This window comes from Marmota flaviventris, chromosome 12 (assembly GCF_047511675.1).
Source record: "Marmota flaviventris isolate mMarFla1 chromosome 12, mMarFla1.hap1, whole genome shotgun sequence".
Lineage (NCBI taxonomy): Eukaryota > Metazoa > Chordata > Mammalia > Rodentia > Sciuridae > Marmota > Marmota flaviventris.
In genome coordinates, this window is record NC_092509.1 from 104,715,270 (window position 1) to 104,734,763 (window position 19,494).

The 19,494-nt window shown below is 37.9% G+C and overlaps 1 protein-coding gene across 2 annotated transcripts; it reads right to left on the reverse strand.

Moving 5' to 3' along the window:
- Positions 1-648: 648 nt before the first annotated feature.
- Positions 649-18,878, reverse strand: Gorab (golgin, RAB6 interacting). Of its 2 annotated transcripts, XM_027934963.2 has the most exons (5): positions 18,737-18,878; positions 14,370-14,727; positions 11,955-12,056; positions 9,097-9,237; positions 649-2,771 (listed from the first exon to the last, which is right to left on the reverse strand). In XM_027934963.2, exons 1-5 carry the CDS (start codon positions 18,870-18,872, stop codon positions 2,300-2,302), a joined length of 1,209 nt encoding a protein of 402 aa, XP_027790764.2. In that variant the 5' UTR covers positions 18,873-18,878; the 3' UTR covers positions 649-2,299. The 2 variants fall into 2 exon arrangements, with proteins under 2 accessions (XP_027790764.2, XP_071456428.1); XM_071600327.1 differs by lacking the exon at positions 18,737-18,878 and having other exon boundaries at positions 14,366-14,449.
- Positions 18,879-19,494: the final 616 nt, after the last annotated feature.

Genomic DNA, 19,494 nt, shown 5'->3' on the forward strand with positions numbered 1-19,494 from the left:
ATTACCAGTTACTGTGTACTTGTGAATCTATATAGCAAAGTCTTCCAATGTATTTTAAAAGATGTACATATCAGGATTATCCTGAGAAAGCCAGTGCATATGGTCCTCTTATCAAGGAGCCCCCAGCTCTCATTCATTTGCTCTGTTCCTTCCACACATGGGATACAGCTGCCTTTGTATAAAACTGATGCAATATAGTTTTGTCACTTATATCATCACCTGAACACTCAGATACCACCCCAGGAAAGCCAAGCAAGATAACGTTTTTAATTTTTTTTGTATAGTCATATTTGAAAAGCATTACACACACACACACGCACACCACACACACCCTGAATGGGTTATAAAGCAAGATTGTCAAGCAGAAGGATGTGCTGCACATCACCAGGTGATGTATGTAATAAATACATGAGTAGTACAGAACTTTACTGGCACTTTAAAATGAGCCAGTTGGCCAATCAGCCACCGTCAAACTTTTGGCCCTTAAATTCCTCATAGTAAAATAAGATGATCAGAAGATCAGATTCATTTCTTTCATGATTCTCACTTCTCCATTCAGCTTATAAGTAGTCAGCCTGAAAATTAACAGTGCACATAGCCATATTTAAACAATATTATAGAACTTTATTTGTTAATAAATTTTCTCATACAAAATTGAATAACTATATCTACCTACCTCAAGGAAATCCAAAATGCATAACTGACACACACTTCCCCAAACAGTTCTCTCTTTGAAACTTGTGTTTTTAGGTAAATAAAAAGCCACATTATAAATATATCAGACTGCTTTATTCCTTAGAAAAATAAAAGTGTCTTGGGCAATGAAGTTTCAATTTTTGTGTATGTTATCCATAAATAAAACCAACTCCTATATAAATTCATCTATTGAGAGAGGTCAGTAATGAAAATTATACTATTAACTAAATTATATGCAAGTACAAAGATCATCCATACTACCAAAAGATCATATCCTCAATCAAACCCACTTAAAAATGACATTATATTCTTTCTTATCTTTTTATAATAGTTCCTTTTTTTAAAGACTTAAAATTCAATTATTTTTATTTTCTGGAATTTCTGATAAATAGATCATCATTTAACGTAATAGTCACAGATTTCAGGACGAAACTACAATATGTTTATACACCACCTTCACATATAGCACAATGAATGTAGTGGTCAAGTATTAATTAACTAACTATATTAAAGTAATAAAATGATTTATGCCAGGATAATTTATGTCCAACATACAAAACACACATTTAAAGAAACTTTAGAAAGAAAATATATCAATTTTTTTTTGAAAATCAGGAGTAGCAATAAGATTTTCTGTATTATTTTCAGCCTTATGTTAGAAATGTTTTTCTAAATTAAACTGATCAATTTGTCATTTAAAAAGAGCATACATTAAAAATAAAGTTACACATACAAAGAATTTTTATATACACACACGTATATAAAATAACCAACAAAACCAACAAACAAATATTAAAATGGTAAACTAAAACCATTTAAAGGCAAATTAAAAGTAAAAGTAATGTTGCCTGAAGCTGTTTGGTTCTTTATATAAAACTACTACATTATAGCATAAACTATACTATACCATATACTATGTAGTTTGGTGTATAAACTACTATTTCCAAGTTGTATTTTGCAACTCTAGTAAGATCCATTTATATAATTCAACCTGATCTTCCTCTATCGACACAGTAATTTTTGTGTCTTTTAATTGATTACATAAAACAAGACTTCCATTTTCAACACTTCTCCCAGGAGAAGTTAAACAAGTGGGATTAGGTAGTGAGTGTCATTTTTATTTTACTTTCTGTATTTGCTTGGTCTAAAATTACTCTAACCATGTATTTTTTCTTCCACCTTTTCTTCTTTATGTGGTGCTGGAACTCGAGCCAAGGGTCTCATGTTCTTCATCCTTTAAGTCACTTATTTTAACCCAGTAATAATGGTTAAAAGAATAGTGGACTGAAATAGGGTGAAATATGTCCCTTGAGGAGCTGGCCTTGTGGCTCAGTGGTAGTGTGTTTGCCTACATGTGTGAGGCACTGAGTTCAATTCTCAGCACCACATATAAATAAATAAAAGAAAGGTTCATTGACAAGTGAAAAATATTAAAAAAAAAATGCCCCCTGATATAAAATTATCATCATTTGGAACTCTAGAATAGCCAAACATGTTAACCTACTTAAAACTAATCACATATTCAAAAACTAAGTTTTAAAGAGGCTCTTTCTAGAGACAGGCTGTAATCTGCAACAGAGAGTACACTTCACTGAACATGATATTAGCTGAAAAGAACACTGGCACTTCCACTGGCCATAGCAGCTGACATGTCATTAACTCCTTGGTTGGGGCAGTCTGGACTCACACAGGGGATCCTGCTGGAACTTCCACACTGTTCGCCTACCTCTAGGGAAGCAGACTGTTCTTGTGGTTTTCTGTCCTCTTTTACAAACTGTAATGTCGCACTCTCCTCAGCAGACTGACATGGTCTTTCTCCAGAAGCCACTCGTTTCCCTGCTTCTGCTTCCTGTTCCCGGAGCAGTCTTTCCACCTCCACCTCAAGTTCCAAGGTCTCCTCATCAGCTTGCACATCTAGCTGCTGCATCAGCTCCTCCAACTTTTTGGCCTTCCGGAGCTCATTTTGCTGTATGATTGTACAAAGGTGCTCGGTGAGTTGCTCTTTTATCTCAGTCTTTCGCTGCAGATCTAGCTTTGCTGTAATATACTCAGCTTCAGCCCTGTCAAATCGCTTCCTGTCAGGACAGGGACAAAGATTGAGCCATTAGTTTTCCATTGAAGAAGATATTTTTTTAAAAGGCCAGAAACAATAAACTCCAAAATTGGGCAAGACATGTATGATGAAGATGGATATTAACACTTCACAGATACCTGTCTACATGTTAGATGAACTGAGGAATGGATGCAGAAACTTTCACAACATTCTTTAACAACACCCTTCTGTGCTCTCTTCTTCTTTCCGAAGCTGTGCTTGAATGAGGGCAGGCTTAGACTGTTAATTCAGTGGTGTGCAAGCTCTGAAATGTGTGTCTGTGGGGGTGGGGGAGGTGGAGAGCTCTGACTTGTAGCTTTGCCAGTATGTATCTACCACTCCCGCCAATTTTAAGCTACCAATGTGATATCACTAAATATGGATTTGGGAAGAGATGAACAAAATCTGCTCTTATGAACTAGCACAAGCTAGCTCCAGCACAGAACTGGTTATAATTTATAAGAAATAAAACAAGAGTTGGAGAAAGCAGAAAATCTGTATCTCTTAATTAATGAATTATAAAAGGTAGAAAACAATTTGATGGAGGATATGGATGGTGGTTGGGAGGTAAACATATGTAATACAGAGTGCACCCAACAAAATACTAGGTGAGGGCAAGAAGAAAAAAACCGGTAGAAAAGAAAACAAGGCAGGTTTAAGCAGGATCTCTCACACTTGGCACTATTGGCCATTTTTAAGTCTTCATTGTGAAAAGCCACCCTGTATACTTTGGGATGCTCCACTCACTAGCTGCCAGTACCACTCACTGCTTAGGACAACCAGGACTGTCTCCAAACACTGCTGAGCATCTGGTAAAGGGCAAGACTGTCCCCAGGGAAGAATCCCTGGGTTGAGCTGTTCTCTCTCCTCACTCGGCAGGAAGACTACTATCACACTCTTTGGCATTCACACTTATGTACACCCTACAGATGGGCAGTGCCAGTCTTACACGAGGTAGGGTAGTTCAAGCAGGGAAGCCAGTCACCCTGAAATAGTCTTTTTTTTTTTTTTTTTTTTTGCAACACAACGGTAAAAAAGAAAAGTCACATCTTTGTTCACTGTCTTTTGCTTTCTCTACATAACGTATAAAATGTATTACTCTTCTTTTTACAATAAGGAAAGAGGTTTCCTCCTCTCTTCGAAAAAAAGAGATTGATTCCCAACTAGTTCTTCAAATAACTGCCACTAGCACTAGTGAAGACCATTTTGGCTTTCCAGTCATGGCTGCCCACTTACATTAACTCAATGTAAGGAGTACTTTTTAGTGAAAGAGTCATAGCAAAAACCAGTTATGTCTCCTAGTGTACGATTCTCTGTCTTGGAAGGACATATAGTGAGAATCATAAAGGCTTTGATTTTAGAAATCCAGGGTTTGAAACTTTCTTCTGCCACTGACTGTGTGTCACTTGCTTTGGTCTTTGGAAACAAAGAATAGTTATCCAAACTAATATGGGGGGGGAAAATGAATTTTATTGTAGAATACAAGAGGCAATTTCACAAGCAAATCCTAAGAATCAAAGGCTTCTTACTCTCCTCAGAGCTTAGAAGCCACACCATTTCTCTCACTAGAGCTCTCCTATCACACTCCACTCAATCTGTCGGTGATCCTGTTCTGTAAATGCCAGGAGAACCTGGGTTGGCCTCATTCATCTCAGTTTAGAGTTCTTAACGTTCATGGCCACGAGCCACTGTCTGGCCTATGGATTAATATGTTGGAGCCAGCAGCCCATCTTTGTTCTAATCAGAGGAGCTCCAAGCTCAGCATCTGCAGTGAAAAGCAGTCAGATTCCTGTGGAAGGGGCTGGGCAGGAGGCACATAGGGACTGACAGCTCCAGCACAGCGACTCTGGGCAGTTCCCTGGTGAATCCTGGTCTATCTGCAGAGCAGTGATGGAATGAAGTATCTCACAGGAATGATTGAAAATTCAATAGCACAAATAGGCCAAGCATCTAGCCCAGTGCCCAAGAAACAGAGCCTCCTTCACAGCACCAGAATTGAAAAGCATCATTATTGTACTAGTAAACATGTATCTAAAATTAAGATTGTGGAAAATTTAGGAACCCAGTATTTACACTTTAAATTCTTATTTATATAATGTTCACTTATCATATTTCTTTTTTTTTTTTTACTATTAAAACATGAGAGAATCATTTGTGTTTCAGTACCCCATGAGTTAAAAGAACTATTCTAAAGGAGCTCTGTTGAACACCTGGGTCCCTTATTTCCATATTTTATAACATATCCTGTTTATAAATGTCATCAAGGCAAGAGCCAGCCCTGACAACATTCTCCATAGAGAACTGCCCTTTCTCCCACTCAAACTTCCCTTCTCTGAGTCTGTGGTCTCCCTCAGCCTAAGTCAGTTAGCAGAGATTTACAGACTGGGTTCATGAATACTGAATTGAAATTAACATTTGCAAATAGGTCCCTAGGCTTCCAGTAATCTTTCACTGGAAGATAAATCACTAAACATTTTGTATTTTTTTAATATATATTTGAAGTCCTCCTACTCAGAGACATGCATATATATTCTTGTACAGAATGATTTATATTCAGAATATTGATTAGTTTCACAAACTACACTACCAGCCTGAGGGTCAGGTGAATAAGATCAAATCAGAGTATGATGCCATACTTTGGAATAAAATAATAAGAGCATTATACACAACACAGTAAGACATACTGCACTGGAAATGTAATTATAGAATTGTTATTTTAAAGGGATATTGAGAGATTTAATAAATGTTATTTAAAGGATTCCAGAAACTGTCCTTCGGTTTTGGTTTCTCTGAAATTTTTAAAGAAATTATTAACCCTTGGTATATTTAGGTTTCACTATACACTTTTATTTTCTCAGTTTCTGTTTTGAGAAGTTTTAACTCTTTGTATGCATTAACCCAGGACTTTTAGAAAGTATTTAAAAAAACAAAGAAAATTCACTTAAAAAAATAGATTAAAATGAATTGTAATTTGATAGAGCTTTCCTATCACACTCCACTCACTTAAGGTGCATCATGAAATTAAAGATACATTTTTCCTATATCTTGACACATTCTTCCATCTCATCACCCTAGGAATTGTTTCATCATTACTTACTGATTATTCCCATTTATGTTAAAAAGTAAACAATGAGAAAACGAGAATGGTGGAATGATCTAAAAAGACGATGCAATAATGAAATAAATTTATCACTGCTTGATTTTCTAATTGTGTTGTTCAAAGTACTATGTCACCTCAAAAAGGTGTAAGAGAAGACTGGAAACACCATCTTTACATACTGCTCTTAGTTTTCATTGAAGACAGTTGAGAGTTAATAGTTCCTCATTTTCTATGCATGTTGGCAAACAGACATTTGACAGAAGAAAACATTTTGCTATTAGACAAATCAAAAGATGAATATTGTGGTGGGCTAACACAGCTTACCATCAAAACACCTCCTAATCCATGGAACTTTTGAATGTTACCTCATACAAAAATTACCTTATAGGAGAAAAGATGTGATCAAGTTAAGTATTTGGGGAGTAGTTAATCTTGAAATTGTCCAGTTGGGCTTTAAAAGCAATCACAGGTATCCTTTGAAATGAGAAAGTAGAGAAGTTTTGAGAGAGAGGAAGAAGCAATGTGATCCTAGAGGCACAGAACGGAGTAGCGTGGCCATGGACAAGAAACATCTGAAGCCACCAGAAGTTGGCACAGGAAGGAAGGAAGGAGCACAGTGCTCTGAGGAAACTTGGCCGGCCACCACCTTGTCTGCAAGTGTCCAGACTCCAAGAAAGCACAGGAAGAAGCATCTCATGTTTTAAGCCCTACAGTCTGTGGTAATTTGCTATGACAGTCCTAAGAAACTAACACAAATGCAGACACACTCTTTAGAGTGGACGTAGTAAAACTGATATTTAAGTGAGATCTCAAACTATGAGTCTTTAGAAAAACCCATCCTGCGTGAATTTCCTCAAACTCAAGAATCCACGAAAGAAAAACATAGTTTTAAGGACAAAAATGAAACATGATATCCTCATACAATTAACAACTTCAACAGGAAGAACTGTCAATATTTTACAAGCCTGGGGTTGTCCTGTGCTACGAAAAGAATTTTCTCCTCTTTTCAGTTCGTAAATCAAATTTTATTTGATACAAAGAAGTTTACTACAATCACGTTTTTATAAAGTTGCCTTCTACAATCCCTTTTTATCTGACTTCTATGAATTACTCATAAAATGATTTTAAAATATTTCCCTCTTGTGTGCATGTGTGTACACACAGGGGTGTCCTTTAAGCCTAGATGATCAACAGGGGTAATCATCGTACACTCAGGTTCAACAACACACTCTGGATGCCGTCGGCTCCATGTTCTAGGTGGTCTGCATGGCACTGGGGCAGCCCTGCCCCACAGCTGTGCACAGCAGCAACAGCAGCTCTCAGGTCCGTGGCAAAGTGCTGGTCTTCTCAGAGGTGAGGTATCCTAAGGTTGCTTCACACTAGTCAATTTTAAAGCAAATTCTGGCTTATTTACTGAGAACCTTTGAGGACATAGCACTGATTCAGGACTAGAAAATTTAAGATATCATTTTTATTAAAAAAAAAAGTTAAGGAAATCTCCCACAGAAATCAACAACCTGAGGATTACCTTCCAGTAGAAATCTGGACCATTATCTTATAGTACCAACCTATAACTTCCCTGTAACCACAAATGCAAACTTACAAAACACTGCATAATATCATCAGTAACAACCAACCCTGAATCCAGTCGCAGTTTTCTGATGCTTTTCTCTGACTTCACCAAGAGCTGAGGCTTTGAAGAACAGTTTCACACTGCATCCATTAACACACCGCCACATCAACACCACGAGGAACTGATATCTTTAGCTCATTAGAGATGTAAAAATACATTAAAAGTTCATTAAGGATATTTATATATTATGGGATGTTTTCTCCTTTAACTAGTAATTCTACTGTCACTATGGTTCTCTGAAGGTCAAAACTGACGTTTCTTATATACTATTCGGTATGAAAAGGTGTCCTTCTCCATTCACCAGTAGGACAGAATTAGTTTTTGTTGAGATACTCAGCAATGGACCTTATACTATGAATTATTCAGATAAAAGGCTGAAAAGGCATAAAAAAGGTTCTCTGGCAAACATATTACAGAGAATAAAAGATGCTAAAAATCAAGGCTTAGTTTAATCTTAAAATCCTGGTTACTTCCTCAATGGCCTTATTAATAGGAATCTGGAACCTCTGCTTATCAGCTACTGATGGCATTAATTTAAGCTATTAGTTAATAAAGGCTAACCATTATGTCTAATAGCATATGGTCAAATAACAATTACAAAATCACAAGGACAACCACAAACCTCTTTCTTAAACACTAAACAGTGAATTAAAAACCATAATCAAGCATTTCCACTTTATTAAATTGTTACATAAACATTCTGATGTTGTGGTTTACCCTGGACTAATGAGGCATTCCGATTGATTTCTAGTGTTACAGAGAAAATGCAGAACCAAGTCATTAACACAGCATTCCCTTGTGAGAAAAGACAAACCAGGATGATTAAAGAAATGTTGAAGAGACTGAAAAACCCTGAAATTGGACTTTTTTTTTTTTTTTTTTTTGCCCTTTTATCTGTTTGCAAAGTCCATGTAATTCTTTACATGTGTTAGTTCATTTTAAAAATACTCCATGATGATTTTTGCCTCTTTATAAAAATGCCAATAGTTGAAGCCAAGGAAACAAAATAATCAAACCATTTTGTACATATAATTTTAAAAAATAAGAAATGAACTTTAAAGATTCTAAGAAAGAATGGTATTTTCTTAAAATAGTCACAAGCTTATAAGAAATAAACTAGATCTTCTGGCTTTGAAGAAAACTAAGAGAATCAGGCAGTAACCCCACAAAGGCCATTATCAAATGATCACAAATCTTAATGGCAAAGAACACAGATTTGGTGTTACAGAGTTAACAGTTTGGGAACAAGCCATTCAGATGTTTACTTTGCTAGATCCTAAAAGATTAACAAGGGTCCCAAACATTAAATAGTTGGAGGTATAAAAGAAAAACTAAATGCAAAGAAAAATACAGGAAACTCTCTAACAGGGACACAACAAGGTAAGCTGGTAAAGCAGAAGACAGGAAGATGTCACAGAAGAAGACACACTCAATTAGCACAAAAGAGAACAAACATTACTTACTAGGGTTGAAAAGAGACTTAAATGATGATATGCTTAAGAGCTATGGGCCTGGCTAGTGATAAACACGAACTATACCAGAACCCTAGATCAAGGTTCAGATTCCCTCACTCACTGTGCATATGAATAGTCCAGGCTGGCCTGATCAATCCGGTTCCTGAGGATTCCAATGTCAGCAGACACCATGTCATCCAAAGCCTGTAACTCCTTCTGGATCCGCTTTAATTTCATGGTCTCTGCCTGAGTTCTTTTAGATCTAGAAAATCAGGAACATGAGTGGGTAAAAAAAAGTTTTAAAAAGATGTATCCATACATAATGTAAGGAAAAAACAAAATACTGAATATATAATTATAGTTATGATTTTTTAAATTGAAAAAAGTCAGAATTTAAATAAATATTATTAATATTTTCATATTATCTCTAAACCACATTTGTTTTTTTCTGCTTATTCTTCCAAATTTTCTATAAGCACATGCTACTTCATAAACAAGGAAAAACAAAAATATATAAAAGAACAGATCTGTATTCCCTTTAATTGAAGCATCCAACACAGCTTTTTAAAATTCTAATATTAAATTCCTCTACTTATTAAGCCCATTTCCATTTGAGTCTTACCTGACATGAAGAATATATGCCTCTATTAAACTTTTCTTTAAAAGTCTGAAAACATTTATTTGTTTTTAACTGTCGTAAGCCCCATTTCTCTACTTTTCTTGCTTTGATTTTTTTGTTCTCTAGGTTTAATTACAGGTCCTCAAAATTATTTGTGGGGCTCAAAACCAAAATACTCTTTTATTTCCTTGTCTACCTCACTAGTTTTATTTTCCCAGATGTGGGATAACTATAAAATCTTAACTGAGCAACAAATATACTACTTATAGTAATTTCAAAATAAAAATTATGTTTTTAAGAGTTTTATTCTTTTGAGAAAACAGGTAAAATTAGAGCATTTAAAAATATTTCACATTTATATAAAAATATATATAAAAGAATTTAAGCTGTAGATGAATTTCCAATCTATTTTAATGCACCTGTGTTAACTTTGCTGAAATATCTGCAAAACTGAAAAGTTCCACTTCATCATCTCTCAGTTCCTGCACCACCCCAGGCATACACTTTAGAAACAGAGTAGCAAATACAAACCCAAACTTTTAATCCTGATTCACTGATTTCAAAATCTCACACATTCTCAATGTAGAAGAAAACCCTACATGAGACTATTGCATGGCAACTTACATTCCCGATTCCACTGCACCATGCGTTTATCCTTACATTCTACCCACCACAGTTCACTTAACCAGTATGACTTTTACATCAAATACTTCATAATCCATTTATTAACAATACAACCATGATGCATTATTCTTTACATTTCTATCAGCATCAGTGTTCTCCATCTTAAATCAGAAATACTGAGAGAAGTCTGAGCCTGTGAATCTTGTAAAAGCCCCAGTAAACAGTCTCCCCACCAGATGCAGCAGTGTACACCCTGTACTCTCAGCCACTCAGGAGGCAGAGGCAGAAGGACAGCAAGCAAGTTCAAGCCCAGTCTCAGCAATTTAACCCAGTACCCAGAAAACAACCCCTGCCAAAAAAATCCACAACCCCCTGCCTCTCTTTCCAAGCCCTTCTGTAATTCTTTATTTCTACACAATTCTCTGGCTTATCCTTTTCCTTTCTCAGAGAAGTGAGAAGTCATTCTACACTTTTTCTAAATGGAAGCCTATGACAATGCTTTTTGAAAATAACCACTTGTGGGGAAAAAGAGGGCATTTCTCTTTCACACATTGTTCTTTTTCTTGAAACATACTTAAGTCAGTGAGCTGCATATCTCCCATGCTTCATGAAAGAAGGAGGTGCACCAGCAGAAGAAAAATGTCATTTTCAAATGCATACATCCCTCTAGCTGATCAAGTTCTGAATCACCCTTAAATGCAACCTGCTTTGTTTCACCTCTTCCCTGGCCCCTGTATCTATCTATCTATATATATTCCAGCCTCAAGTAATAATAGTTTTGTCAGACTTTTTCAGAGGTCTGAAAAGAAAATGCCATCGAATACTTGTTTGCATTAAGTTCACAATGTTCTTAACCCCTGCTTTATTTCCTAAGGCCACAGGAAATTAGTAACTAAAAACATTGCCATTTGAGGCTGGTACTGTATAGCAAATTATGTGTTTTATTTATCTGTTTTATTTTATTTTGTAGTACTAGAGACTAAATTCAGGGCTTTGTGCATTCTAGACAACTGCTCTACCACTCAGCTACATACATCCTCAGCCCCTTTATTAAAAAAATATTTAACTTTGAGACAAGGTATCCCTAAATTGTGTAGGGTGGCCTCCAACCTGCAATCCTCCTGCCTCAGACTCCAGAGTCACTAGGATTACAGGTGTGAGCCAACTTAGCAGAGTAATTAAGAAGGGACCACTGACAAACTAACATTGGGAGATGCTAGAAAAATCTCATGCAGTGCTCATTACGGTTATCTTGCATCAACAATAGAAGGCTAAATTAAAAGGTAAATTAAGAGAAATATCCATAGGAAACACAACTAAGATTGGTTGCAGCGTTAAGTCCTTATGCAGAATAACCTTTCTCCTATACAGGTCAGATAATTAAGGTTTCTTCACATCAAAATTAAAACCTGCTTTCGTTGCACTTTTGCATACACTGATAGCTATTGACTGCTTCCCTGATGAATGTGTAGATGGTTACAACTGAAATCAGATGCTAGTCCTTAGCTTTAATATTACTGCATTTATAAATTCATTATGATACATGCTTAAAAAGCCTCCCTTAATGAATTAGAACTGGAACTTCAATATCATTTATGAAATGTAACTTGTTTAACTATCATTAAAAGTAAAGGTTGTAGAGAAAATGCCAGTTTATTAGAATGGGCATGGGAAAACATAAAACACAGCAAAACTGACAGTAGGTTAAACAAGCTCTCCTGGTTCAAGAGCCTCACCTTTCTGCAATTGCTTTAGCCAAAAGAGCTTTCTTACGTTTATTTTTTTCTTCCATTAGTCGTTGTTCTTGTTGAAGGATTTCCCAACGAGATTTTTCTTGCCTAGAGAGCAAGAGCAAAAAAAAGGTATAAAGATAAGATTATGAAAGAGACTTCTGCCCTATTCCACACCTCACCAGTCTGTTTCCTATGTATAAAATTTAATCAGGCAGATTACATATATTCTTTCAAAAGTCCTCTTAAAAGAAACCCATCTGCAGCTCATTATTCTACTCTAGAAGGAACAAAGACTATGATCTGAAGGAAGTAAAAAGGGTTACATAAATTGGACCTTTGAAATCCATTATATGTATATAATCTAGGATCCCACAAACTGGAAGCCAGAATACTGTAGCACTTTTTTAAAGAGTACAAAGAAATGTGTGTAAGTTAATTATGTATTATATGCAAAATTGAGATCAAATAAATCATTCTGTAGCTGAGGTCATGTCATACCTTTTAGAATATTCTATAATGAAAAGTTCCCACCAGTTTAACATTCTTAAGACAATAGCCAATGTTTATTTCACATATTTTCTTCCAATTTGCTCACTTTTTTCCAACTCTTTAAACATTTTAAAATAGAGTAATATAAAGCCAAATGGAATTGGGCTAAAAAAAGTCTTCAAATATCCAAAAATATGTATTGTCTTCCAAACAGATCAATTCTGAAAGAAATATATTAAAATTTACCATAAAGTCATGAATTTGATGTCAAATCAAATTAAACAACAGCAAACCTATTTATTCCAATTATTGTCATCTCTTACCACCATTACTTCCAAATTCTCTACTTGCAAACCTGGTCACCACTTCCAAATGGGTACCTCTTCACTTCATCCCTCCAGCTCTGCCTTAGTGCTGGCACGGGTCATCCCACATTTTCTCTACCATAGATCTCCTCATCAGGTGCCTAGTTCCAGCTCACCTGGCACTGTCCCCCAAATGGTCTGCAAATGCAATAACACCCAGTATTTCTCTAATCATAACTTTGATCAGATCATTTCTCCCTCTGAGGCCTTAGAACAAGGCTGTGTCAGCAAACTCACTAGACATGCTGCCTCTCTCTCTCATTTTTTTTTAAGAGGGAGAGAGAGAGAGAATTTTTAATATTTATTTTTTAGTTTTCGGCGGACACAACATCTTTATTTGTATGTGGTGCTGAGGATCAAACCCAGGCCGCACATGCCAGGTGAGCACGCTACCGCTTGAACCACATCCCCAGCCCCATGCTGCCTCTCTTTCCAAGCCCTTCTGTAATTCTTTATTTCTACACAATTCTCTGGCTTATCCTTTTCCTTTCTCAAAGAAGTGAGAAGTCACTTTAGAGCATTCTACAGGATACAGCTTTCCTTTCCCCTGCTTATAACCTCCGAATTTTTCCTTTTCACTAATGGCTCCTCAGATTACTTGTCTTCTTTAAAAATATGAATATATTCAGTGTTTTTAAAAATAGAATAATTTTCCTAATAACACCCAATCTAAATTGTCCAGCTTAATTTAAACTTACACCCCCCACCCCCAATTATTTCAGGCTTTTGTTGGTAAACTAAACACTCTTTCAATGTTGGTTTCATAATCCATGTGATCTTATATCTCTTGCCTAAATTCTTAGTTATAAATCCCTGATGGGCATTAAACATTTAAACTCACGTATAAAATCTGGATCACCAGGGATTAGAAAAACACACAAAATATTTTGGAAAAAAAAAAACTACAACAAAAGTCATCATTTTTCCCTTATTGCTATTTAATGAATTCACAAGACACAGAATGGCAATTTCCACAAATTATGTATGTTGTTTCTAGTACAACCACATTAAGTAAATAAGGAAAAGAAATCTAGTGGTGCAATTGAATTATATAATTAGTCCCTCAGTTTCCTACACTCTCTCACTGGCCCACCTCTTCATGTCTCTTCATAAATACTCCTTTCTGAAACAATGGAGATGTCATCTAGAAAGTGAAAAGTGAGTTCAACTTGGGAAGTGGTACAATACCCACAAGAACTACTTTTGGTGAGTATAAAGGTCACAGACTTTGGATATAGACATATTTGTGTATCTGAACTCTATTACTAGCTGTTTATTGGCTTTAGGAAGAGGACACCTGTTCTGAGTACCAGATAAAGTGAAAATAATAAACATACATTGTAGGGCTAGCCTGAAGACTGAATGATATAAAAGAAAATGCCTAAAAATAATTCGCTCATACTATGTTTAGCTGGTAGCTACTTTTCCAAGCTTCCTGATAACATTTCAAGGCTTGAATATAAGACAGAGAAAATGTTAAAACCAACCAACCAACCAACCAACTTTCCTCAAATTACAAAGTGGGAGGGGGAAGTAAAATGAGAAGTCTCATAGACTTACTAACAATTCCACTTTCTTTTTCTCCAATTTGCAATCAGGCTTTGGAGGTAGGACCTCAATATTTTTGTGACCATCATGGGAATTCTCAAGTCCTGGTTCCCTTGATTGACTTTTAATACCCTGTGGTTTTCCATCACCAACAGGAGAGGAGAGTGTAAGAGGACTAGGAAGAGTAGGGGAAGAAGAATGTGGTTCTTGAGTGTTAAGTCTCTGTTTTGGTGCAGAAAGCAGCTGCTCTGGAGGTAACGAGGCTGATCCATCTTGAAGTCCGAGTCTCTGGCTTAGCTCTAGAAGGGCTTTTTCTCGCTGAAATTGTTGTCGAGTTTTCTTCCCAGGGAGACGGCGCTGTGGTTCAAATGGATCTATGTAAAGGGGGATGAAAAAAAATTAACTTGTGTGAGCAAAGAATAATTATAATTTCTTTAAGAAAATAAAACACTGATATTAAACTTTAACAAAAATTCTAGAGATCCTTCTACCTGATTCTCCAAGCCCAGAAAGTCAGCCATTTTTCTGTAAAGTTCAATAGTTCAAACACCATATTGCTGATATTTAACAAAAACCCAGCTCTCAATTTATCTTAACAGAAAATCCATTTGTTTGAGAGTGGGCCTTGGAACACAAAGCAAGTTTTCTTTTCTTTTTTTTTTTTTTTTGTTGCCTGGATGCAAATTTTTTTATTTTAATGATTTTATATTTATTTTTAAATATATTAGTCAAATTACACAGTTTTTCATGATTTCATGGTTATCACTGCTTTTCTTTTTAAATCTGATTTGATATCTGCCTATAAGAATTCTGATCTAGGTAAACAAATAAATTCTCTGTCTTGTCCTGACTCTGATTTATGGTTCTCTCTGTTCTCCTGAAATAAATTGGTCATCAGTTTGCAAACAGATTCCCTTCTTTATTTTTCTAACAGGTTTAGGGGCAATTTTATACACAGGTGGACACTTTTAATAAATATAATTGACTAAAGTCTCATAATTCTAGGAATTAGAAATTAATAATAAATTCTATTGTTTTATTTTATCTTGCAAAACAACTGAAGGTTGTATCTCCCAAAGTCTAGCCAGGCTCTAATTAATGCATTCAAACTAATTTTAATAGTAGCTTTAACAAAGCAGTAGAGAAATATAAAATAATTGGAGGAATTTTTTTTCTAAGCATAAACTGAATAATATTTCTATTATATTTTTTGGACTGTCTATGCCAATCTTAACCTCTTAGGGCAGACAAATGGAGAATATGACTTACATTCATACTATATTTAATAAGATCTATATAATATTTTCAAGAAAATGCTTGGAAAATGAAAGTATGAGTCCTTATAAATGAACAACTCAAGTAGGTCTTTTAAATTCTACATACTGGCTTTTGAAGCAACACACTCCTGTTATTTAAGTTTCCCAAAGAGGAATTAAAAGTTCTGAAGTCACAGCCCAGTTTTGCTTACAGACCAGCTCTGTCAGGCAAACCATTTTATCATTCAATATCTCAGTTTCTTCATCTGTCAATCAATTGAAAATTATTTGCTTTATTTAACTCATGGAGTTAACGGAAGAATTAAACAAGGTATGTTAAAAGATAATTTCAAAGACAGAAGCACTATGCAGGGTATGGTAGCACACACCTTTAATTCTAATTACCTAGAAGGTTGAGGCAGGAGGATCACAAGTTTGAGGTCAGCCTGGGCAATTTAGCGAGACCCTATCTCAAAATAAAAAATAAAAGGGGCTGGAGGTACAACTCAGTAGTCAAGTACTCCTGGCCTCAATTCTCAGTACCACAAACAAAATAAAAAATCACAACTCTTCAAGGATAGACATATTCCTTCTCTTCTGGAACACACAAGAAAACTATTTCCTATGACCCAAATCATATAACTTAGTTTATTAAATGAAATGTAAGTAGGAATAACACATGTCATTCACTGGTGAAAGCATTTAACTGCCAGTGTTCACTTTTCCATCTTCTTTTCCTCCTGCCATTGTGAACTCCTTTATGACAACACCAAATGATGGTGTGGAATGACTACATGTAGCAGAGTCACCTGGCAACCTATGTTAGACATAATACTGGAGTGAAAAATAAATTTTTATTATTTTAAGGTTACTTGTTATGTCAGCTTAACTTGACTTACACAGATTGCACAATTACTATACCTTTGAAATTCCCTGGGTATTCAGTCCTTCCTAATCACATTCCTTCTCTTGCATCCCCACCAACTTGAACTTGGTATTTCTTTGACTTTCTGTATTCCTAAAGGAATATATCTGTTTTAAGTGATTTTGATTTTATAAAAATTATCATATTTTATATATATATATATATATATATATATATATATATATATATGCCTCCAACTTGCTCCTTCTCTTCACTTTTCAAATGCTTATATCTTTGAAATTATCTTTTAATTAGAGCACAACTTATTTATCTCTTCCCCCGTTAATGAATACTTCAGTTGCTTTTAACTCTTTAATATTATAAATAAGAATAATGACCAAGTTCCTCAATGTACATTCAGGCATTTCTAGGGTATATTGTCCTCACTTTTGCTATCGACCAATTCCATATTCCTAGATTGTTTAATTATATTTTTAAGGCTGGAGAACAGCTGGGAGGGCCCTTAACATTAAAGATCCAATTCTTAGAGTTTTACAAATGAGAAATACAAGGCGAAAGGACTTAAGAGGCAGTCCTGGGGTCGTTATGCCAATCATCATGTTTGTGCATGGGTATACAAAGTTAGCATCTTTGTCCTCAAGGTAGTTATAGAGTAGTGACCTGGGGTCTATGCCCTCACATTTCACTACCGTATCATGGACCTTGAAATTTAGGTCTTTACCACCTTATACCAATCCCAAAGCACAGTGATAATTCAAAGTATAGTTTCAGTTAACAACTGTTTTGTTTAATTAGGGCTCCTACATTAATTAAATGTTCTTTGCCCTGGGAAATTCACCTCTGCTAACACATTAATCTCTGTGAAAGATTCCCAAACTCCACCCAATCCCTAGTACCACAGCCAACTTTTGGACAAAATCTACATTCGAATAGTTTTATGGTCTTTCTCATTAGGCTATAAGCTCTTTGAAGGCAGGAATGGGATGCTTTGCTTATTTTTGCATCTCTAGTGCAAAAAGTGATACTTGGAACTTGGAATTCAGACCAGAAGCATGGGTACTTGTACTCTACATCTGGATATGTGACTGCCCGTTGAAAACACATCCATATGTGACTGGATGATGAAATAATTTGAGTACATCAAGCTAGATAGAGTCAGTTAACCACTCACTGTGGCACAACTTTTCTGCTACAGTTTTTAAAGGCCTCTGGAACAGTCAAAATTTCCCGATTTATATAACCTACATTATCCTTATCTTATTAATTTACTTCCTTTTGCATTCGTCAGTCCTGGATTATTCTCACATCTTTGCTTAAAGTGTACAGGCTATTGAGTCACATCCAATTTTCCCACAAACTAATAAAGGGCTTAGCAAGACTTATTTAACTGCTCCCCAAATAAATTATGGTACCAAGAGTGGCCCGAACTTCTCACAAAAGTGGTGTGCACTACCAGGATCACTATACAGACCTTTATGAAAATTCAATCACAAGCAAAGCACAGTTTACATCACTAAGAGTTCCCCACCAAGTCACTAGAAGCTTAATTCCTTCATCAAAATACATTTAAAAATAATATGCTTACTCATAAAGCCAAGCCGGAGGGAGAAGTACACGATTCTAGCTGACCCGAGTTGGTATGGTTACGTGTGTGAATAGACACAAATTTCTGTGTGAAGGTAAACGCGCGCGTGCACACACACACACACACACACACACACAGGGCTTCACATCTAACTTCTCAAAACCCCTTCCGATTGCTGTCAAGAACTGGAAAGTGCGAGACCCCCTGGCACCCGAAGCGCAGGCCATCCTGCAGACTACTCTCACAGGAACCCGGGCTCTGGCACCTGTCGGGCTCTAGGGTCAGAGTCAGGGTCAGGGTCAGGGTCAGGGTCCCCTTCTCCCCGCGCCGCCGTCGGCGTGAACGCGCCCGGCCAATCGTGTGCAGGTGCCCCCCACCTTCCTCTCCGCGGACCCCCGCTCCCTACCGGAGGCAGCCAGACTGCGGGCTCGCCTCCGCTCCCAGGCCGCAGTCGGTCGTTCGGACCCGGCTCCGGAGAGCGGCGGCGCCAGCTGGCCCCAGCCGCCTTCCAGCGCCCCCCGCAGAGCCTCCGGGTCAAGGCCGCGCAGCGCGGCCCACGCTCCCGGCTCCACGCCCCCTTCTCTCCCGGGAGCCGCAGCCCCGCCCTTCGCCGCCACAGGCCCGGGGAGCAGAACTCCGCACGCCCACCGCGTTACCTTTATTCTGCTTCAGTCTCCTCAGCTCCTCCTCGGAGAAGCCCGCCCAGTCTCGCGCCATGGGCCCCGGCCGCCGGCACCCCGAGCGCGCCCGACTCGCAAAGCCCGGACTGCCAGCTCGGCGGCCCCGGCACATCCGGGTTCCGCCGCGGCCGCGAGTGGCCAGCCAATCAGCGCGCCGCGCTCTGGGCACGGGGTCCCTCCACGGTTGGTGTCCGGGTCCTCCGGAGGCTGCGTCCGGCGTTGCTGGGCCGGCTGCGGGGCATGGTCGGTTGCGCCCCGCTGCTGCGCTCTCTGCAGCACTCAAGAGATGAGGGGGAGCGCCGAAGTGGAGAGGGGAAAGGGGCGGCAGGGAGACCGGCCGGAGGACTCTGACTAGGCCGTTAATGGGGGCGGGCCGCGGCGGCTCCCCGCTGAGGACGCGCTGCCGAGGCCTTTCCCGGAGGGTGGGCAGGTGGCCCCGCAGGCTGCAGCTCTGGCCGTCAGTCCTCCCAGCGCACGGCCGAGGGGGGGCCGCCGGGCGACACTTCCCGAGCGTCCTCTGCGGCCCGGCTCGAGTTCTGTCTTAAACGCCACCCCCCGGGCCTCCTGTCCCCAACTCTGGGGGCGTTTAGGAGGTGGAAAGATGCGCGTGTCGTCGTGGTACTCGTAGGTCAGGGCGAGTTCAGGGAGCTGAGTTGTTCTAGTTTTAGATTTCTCTCTTGGCTGTTTTGTATCTAAGAAAGAAAGAGCAAAACCTTATCTGGGCTCATCTTTGA

Bases quoted from the DNA above. Each gene is read 5' to 3' on its own strand.
- Gorab (XM_027934963.2), bottom strand. From the start codon at position 18,872: ATGTGCCGGGGCCGCCGAGCTGGCAGTCCGGGCTTTGCGAGTCGGGCG. The intron at 9,238-11,954 runs GTGAGGCTCTTG...CTGATTTTCTAG, and splicing joins GCTAAAGCAATTGCAGAAAG to ATCTAAAAGAACTCAGGCAG. The intron at 2,772-9,096 runs GTGAGTGAGGGA...CTGTCCTGACAG, and splicing joins CTGGACTATTCATATGCACA to GAAGCGATTTGACAGGGCTG.